The 7,054-nt window shown below is 40.3% G+C and overlaps 1 protein-coding gene across 2 annotated transcripts in view; it reads right to left on the bottom strand.

Moving 5' to 3' along the window:
- Window positions 1-532: 532 nt before the first annotated feature.
- Window positions 533-7,054, bottom strand: part of Ube2h (ubiquitin conjugating enzyme E2 H) — a 98,734-nt gene continuing 92,212 nt past the window's right edge. For both annotated transcript variants that reach the window (XM_015493833.2, XM_015493832.2), the window contains 2 exons: window positions 4,953-5,081; window positions 533-1,093 (listed from right to left, as the gene is read on the bottom strand). In XM_015493833.2, coding sequence (XP_015349319.1) covers window positions 969-1,093; window positions 4,953-5,081 — 254 coding nt within the window. In that variant the 3' untranslated portion in view covers window positions 533-968. The remainder of the gene's footprint in view (window positions 1,094-4,952; window positions 5,082-7,054) is intronic.

The raw sequence follows: 7,054 nt of genomic DNA, 5'->3' as shown, positions 1-7,054 counted from the left end.
GTTGGAAAAAAAAAAAAAAAAAAAAAACCCACACACAAAACAAACAAACAAACAAAAAAACCCAAACAAACAAAAAACCACCACCAACAAACAACAAGCCCCTCCAGTTTAAAGCTCTTAGTCCAGGGCCGTGGTCTCAAGCTGGCCCAACACTAGGATGTGACTTTTCACTGTTGGATGAGAGGAAGCATCTTCCAGTCACTTTTCTCCTCCTGTCCGCTCAAAAAAGGTCTGGATTACAAGCTGTACCCCAAGAAAAAGAATTGGGTTCAGAAAACACTTCCAAAAGCTTCTCCAAAGCAAAATGCTGTGGCCACAGGTCTGGTAGCGTGAAGGGCAGGAATCTACGTATAAAAACGTACTTAAAATCAGTCAAAAAGATGTTTTAAGTTTCAATTCTCCAATTGGCTCCCTGTTTTACACTGTTACTCCACAGAAACGGGCCCACTGAGGACTCTTGGAGGAGCAACTGATTCGTACACGGCTGGCTCTACATGCTCCCACAGCAGGCCTCTTCCTCCCCAATTTTTTCCTTTCCACTTTGAAAAAGCACTATTCTATCTTCATGTCCAAGAGCTGGTTGGTTTGGTTTGTTTCTTTGGAACCATCAATAAAAGAAGCAACTTTTTCCTGTTAGTTTTACTCATGTCTACCTATCGAGCGGCTATTTCTTTTGACAGTTCAGTAGCACACAGGCTGACTTGGCCAAATGGACTTATGAATGCATGCATTCAGACCGCATATTGCTACCAAAATGGAATGTGGGAATATGCTATGCACCTCAGGTTGAGAAATGACCAAGAAATCAAGATCTAAAGGGTGATATATAATATATATATATCAATGCTATTATTCATAAAAACCTTGTTTAGTAATAAAAAAAATTGCTTTGTTTAAATATGAATATTATAGTCTGCTTCTCATGGTTAGGAAATAATAGTCTTTCTGAAAAGCAGGTGCTTTTTCTACTACAACTCCATGTCCTGGGCCTCATCTTCCGAAAAGTCAGACATAGAACTCTCCGATGAGCTGTCACCAGTGCCCTCTTCTTGCTCCTTCAGGGCCTCCTCCGTTGCATATTTTTGGATGTACTCTGCATGGGGTGGGGGAAAGAAAACATCAGTAGGTGAGTGGGCAGACATGTGCTTTAGTGACCCCAATGCTGTCAAGTCCCACAGAGGTTCAGACTCCTCTTCTATAGCAGGGGCGAAAAGATGACATTTAGTATGGTCATTGTAGCTAAGGGGGACCCTACAGGGGAGATGGCAGTGGCAACACGGAATACTTGATTTTCAGAAGGATAACTACTTTTCATCATCATCCTGGAATGCTGGAGGGGTGGGAGAAATGATATTTCTCCACACTTGATATGTTTTACTTTGATGTTAATAAAGCGACTCACACCCCAGATACAACAGGACTAGTTAGGATTCCACAGAAATTTATCAGAAAATCCCCATCGTTTTCAGATTTGCAGTTGTATAATTATAGCTAGATCTATTATTATTTAGTCTACACAGATCCTGCCTGTCAGATTTTGGAAGCAGCCAGCAAAAACCATCTCCCAGACTGTTCATCAGAATGAGCTGCTATTTGGAGGCACAGGAGCCTCTGCGTGATTTTACCATGCATTATTCACCTGAAGATTTATGCTGCTAGTGCCTAGTCTCAGTCTACTGGCTGAAAAAGAATTTAAGAACTGCTGAATAAACAATGAACATGTTCCTAAAATTGCACACTGTTTTCAAGTAAATCACACACAATATGAAGAGACAGGCAGACAGTACAAATCACATCAAGAATGCAAGCTGGTGCCAGTGGCACACGCCTGCAATCCCAGCAACTTGGGAGGCTGAGGCAGGAGGATCCTAAGGTTCAAGGCCAGCCCCAGAAACTTGGTGAGGCCCTAATCAACTTAGTGAGACCCTGTTTTAAAATAAAAAATAAAAACATTGAGCTGCAAATGGCTCAGTGGTAAAGTACCTCAGAGTTCAATCCCCAGTAACCCCTACCTCCTGATAAAAAGATTGCAAGCTGTTCAGGCACAGTGGTGCACTCCTGTAATCTCAGCAAGTCGGGACATTGAGGCAGGAGAATTACAAGTTTGAGGCCAACCTCATTGACTTAGCAAGGCCTTGTCTCAGAAAAAATGTGGGGGTGGGAGTGGTTTGGTATATCTCCACGGTAGAGCAACCCTGAATTCCCACTACCACACCCACCCACCCACACAAAAAATCACGTGTCCTTGTAGTTTTGTCTTTTCTACTATGTTGTTGCAGGGATGGAGATAGGCAGATGGCTTCATGGATTGCCAACTTCTAGGAAACCACAGGGCTATAACTAAGAATATTTTTCATATGTTCTTTACAAAGTTTGCAGACTTGAAACTTTAAGCCCTTTAAGTTCATAACAAAACTTGATACCAGGTTCATGAAGTTTAACTAGCCCTAATCTAGGTAAGAATTTACTTTTTGGAGTGAGAGAAATATTAAAGCCTTAGAAATTTTATTTGTGCCTGGCTATTCTGCTTCTTCCTTCACAGAAATTGGTCACACTGACATTGTTTTTTGACACTGTAATTTGATCTATCAGCTTTCTTTAGTATAGTCAAGGGACAGAGCTGGCCTATAATCCTGGCACTTGGGAGGCTGCTCAAGCACCAGCAGGGAAGCAGCTTGGGAAGAAATCAGCAGAGGGTCCTGGGAGGGAGGTCACAACCACACTGATCCCAAGCTCTGCTAGCTGCAGCATAGGACAGGCCACTCTAGGAGAAAGGCTTGGAAAAGGTAAGTGGCTGGGAGTGAGAGCACAGCAACAAAAGAGAACTGTTTGAGTCTTTTTTCTTGAAAGAAATCTGAAGTACATAAGGCAGAATAGTGAGGTTTTGCTACAGGTCAGTGGTGGGTTTATGGTAATTGTTTTTCTCCATAGATTTGAAACTATCCATGACAATGAAATTATCCATTAACGAAAGAAAAGAATATACCTGGGTGCCTGAAACTCCTCCAACTTGACTGTCACATAGTGACACATTTAGAGAAGTAAAGGCAAAGATGTCGATTACCTCAGTAGCAGAAAACCTGGAATAATGGAACACTTCATGCCACTCAGCAAAGGTTTTTGAGCAGAAAGTGACATGTTTACACAGCTCCAAGGGTGCCCAGTTCTTCAGGCTGTTCAATATTTAAACCTGTTTTCAGGTTTCATTTCAAATGTACACTCTAAAATGGCACTGACAAGTTTCCAGGACAGGAAAGGGTTCGAAGTGATGTAAATGTGCTGCTTTTGTGGTGACTGCCACACAACAGCTATGCCTGTCAGGCAGCCTGGGAGAGGGTCAGGCCAAGACACACACATTTGGAAAGCATTGACCTGGAGGAGTACCTGATACTGAGAGAAGTGGATAGCTCCTCAATGGGGTACAGAGGGGTCTAAAGACCAATACATATGAGAACTGTCACATTTGGCAAGTGAAATGAGAAATTTTCAGAAAGGTAAGGAGTGAAAGATCAAAGCTGCAGAGAGGTCGAAGAAAATAGAACTTGAGATGGGTCCACAGGATCAGAAGAATTGAGGTCACAGATTCAGGAGAAGAGGGGAAACAACTATGGAGTTTAAGGCAAGGAAGCAGGAAGTTTGAAGATGAAATAGATAGCAAGATTCCTAGAGGACCCCACATGAGCAGATAAAGGCTTCTGAAACAGGGCAGCTCTGGCAGCAGGGATAGAACAGGAAGGGGATAGCTGGGAGAACAAAACACAGGCTGGTAAGGAGTGAGTTTTGGAAATAAAATGGGACACCTCTTATTCCTGTGAGGATAAAGAAAAGGTGAGAGGGCTAGATAATAAAGGCACAGCAGGAGGCAGGGATGCACTCAGGTCTGATGGCCTTGAGTCCTCAGGTCACCAGGAAGATAAAATGATCACCAATTAACAATGGATTTCTTTTGTAACTGGGACCAGAGAAGATATGCACAAAAATAAGGCTAATGTTAAACTGCTGAGGCATAATGAATATGAGAGCTATAGAAATATATTCTGCACTGAGATATCTGTGGTTTGCAGATGCTGTTAAGCGATTCCTATGTCAAACTTTAGTATGTTCTCATAATAGAACTTTATCTGGTTGAAATGACTGCCTTTTTTTTGGAATACCTGTTCACTTGGATATGCAGATACTGTGCTACATAAATTAAATATTAATTTGAGATCTAAGTAAATTATACTAGATTTATTTCTGCTTTATCTAAAAAAAAGCTCCAAACAATACCCTACCAGAGACTACAGAAAATGAGGAAACAAACAGAAGGAAAATAACTGTTCAATAAATACCCACAATGTTCCTGTTTGTTTTATGCCTGACACAGTTAAGACTTAAGGACTACAAATAAGAACTATATCTTCAAGCTCTCATAAAAACTACTGCAGTCTCTTACAAATATATCTCAAAGGCCCACACATTTTGAGAAAGCTGACACATGGATCCTCTGCAGATGAGAAAGTTGTATTAAAACTGGGAGGATACCAGTGCCTGCCATTTGATAAGAGCAGGTACACTTTCACCAATTGAATTTTTCTTCTTTTTAATTGAGTTTTATGTATCTAGATTTTTCAAATGTGAAAGTTCTCAAACACACAGAGGTGAAATGGAAAAGTCAATGATCATGAGTAAGACCACTGGAACTATAGCTTTCTTTCACATATTTTCCTTTCAATAAAATTTCAGCCCCATTAATATACAAGCTGTCTTAATTATGGGAGAGAAAAGGATTCTAAATCCTAAGGGCAAACCAATTGGCACTCTACCATGATAAACTGGAGGTTGGCAAGTACTACTTCAGTCCACAACTGTCTCTTTTTTTAGGTCTGAGAAAAATTGAGGAACTAAGCTCCTTAAGACTTTTAAGTGACTTAAATTCTTTTGACTCCAGTTTAAACTATGTACCTTCTTACCTTTAATTTTCTGCTTGTATTCTTCTGGTCGGTGGAGGTACATGGCTGCAGCATCACCATTGAGAGGATCTATGGGGTTAGGATAGGCCAACAACTGAGGCAGGAAGGATTCAAATATATTGGTAAGATCTGAAACAGACAAACAAACAAGCACTTCATGCATGGGAACAGGAACATGCAAGTTCACCTAAACCTCAACTGAATTCAGTAATAAAACCTGCTTAACTTCTTAGATAAAAAAAAAAAAAAAAAAAAAAGTTGTTTTTTTGTTTGTGTTTTTTTACTTCATCTGCTATTATTTTTGTTTATTTTTATGTGGTGCTGAGGATTGAACCCGTGCCTCACATGTACCACTGAGCCACAACCCCAGCCCCTTAGTTTTTTTAAACTACACGAGGATGACTTGCCATAAAAGCGTGCACCACTATATGTGACCTATATTACATATGCATTTCAATGACAATTGAACTTTTAAATTTGAATTAATTTTTTTTGCAGTGGGTGGTAGGAATCAAGCCCAAGGTTTCATGCATGGCAGGCAAGTGCTCTGCCACTGAGCCTCCCCAGCCCTTATGTTTTTAAATTTTGAGGCAGGGTCTCATTAAGGTGCCCAGGCTGACTTTGTCCTTGAGATCCTCTTGCCTCAGCCTTCTGAATCATTGGGATATGCCACCATGCTCAATTTCATTTTAACTTGAAGAACCAGATTCAGATATACCTGATATTTGCTTTGAAAGGCAATTCTCCTTAAAATATAAATATATATAATAATAATATATTTAATTTTGTGGTACTGGGATGGAACTCAGGGCCTCAGCAAGCACTATTCACTGAGCCATATCGCCACCCCCAATTTTCCAATTCCATGTTACTCTATTTTCCAAAATGAAAACTTAGAAATACTGCACATATTATCAAAACTTGTGCCCAAACTCTAAGGTACCCTATATTCTTACAAAATGAACAGTTTCTTAAAATAGCCATCTTTACAACTTTTAAAGTCCTCTAAAAAGTATTCAAGTACCAGATCTATAAGAACTGAACAAAATTGTATAGGACTTGATATTTTAATTCTCACTTTTTTTTTTTTTGTTACTAAGGATTGAACCCAGGGGCATTTTATCTCAGAGCTACATTTCCAGCTCTTTTTTAGAGAAGGTTCTCACTAAGTTGTTTAGGGCCTCACTAAATTGCTGGGACTGGCCTCAAACTTGTGATCCTCCTGCCTCAGCATCTCAAGCCCCTGGGATTACAGGTATGCACAATCGTGCCCATCTCTAATGATTTTTATTTTTACAATGAACCTTCTATGCAGTGTTACATGTGAATGTGCTGCCAAGTCATATCACTTGAGATTCGTGGTTTTTTAACCTCGGGTTTTGCTCCCCAGGGGAATCTGGCAATGATGGGAGACATTTTTGGTATTATAACTAGGGGCTGCAACTGGCATCTAGTGGGTAGAGTCCAGGGATGCTGCTGTAGCATCCCACAATGCACAGGATAGCCCCCCACAACAAACAATTTTCTGGACCAGAACTACAGTGTTGAGGCTGAGGAAACTGGCTCTTGAGAAGAGGTGAGCAAAGCTTTTTGCAAAGCATCAGTAAATACCTTAGGCTTTGTGGGCCCACTTAGTCTGTATTCAACAAACAGCTCTGCTACTGTAGCACAAAAGCAGCCAAAGATAACAGCTAAACAAATGGGTGTGGTTGTATGCCAATAAAACTTTATATACAAAAATGGGTAGACTGTTTGCCAGACTCTGCTCTAGAAAACTCTCAACTTAAGAGGTGGCTCTTCCTTACCACTGTAAGGTTAAGAAACTGAGCAGTTAGAATACTCTGGAGCTGCATTATTCAACAGGACTTTCTGCAGTGATGAAAATTTTCTCTACCTGCACTGTCCAAAACAGTAACCACCTGTCACATGGCTAGAATGACTATGGGAATAAATTTTTCATTTTATTTAAATCTAATTTGAATTTAAATGACCACTAATGGCTAGAAGATGCTGGATTGGGAGGCACCGGTCTGAGAATGATGTACATAGCTCCTTAACAGCTAGATACTGAAACCAAACAACTTTTTTTTTTTTTTTTTTGA

Source organism: Marmota marmota, unplaced genomic scaffold, assembly GCF_001458135.2.
Source record: "Marmota marmota marmota unplaced genomic scaffold, marMar, whole genome shotgun sequence".
NCBI lineage: Eukaryota > Metazoa > Chordata > Mammalia > Rodentia > Sciuridae > Marmota > Marmota marmota.
Note: the sequence above shows the minus strand (reverse complement) of the source record. Positions and strands in the feature narration are given on the sequence as shown.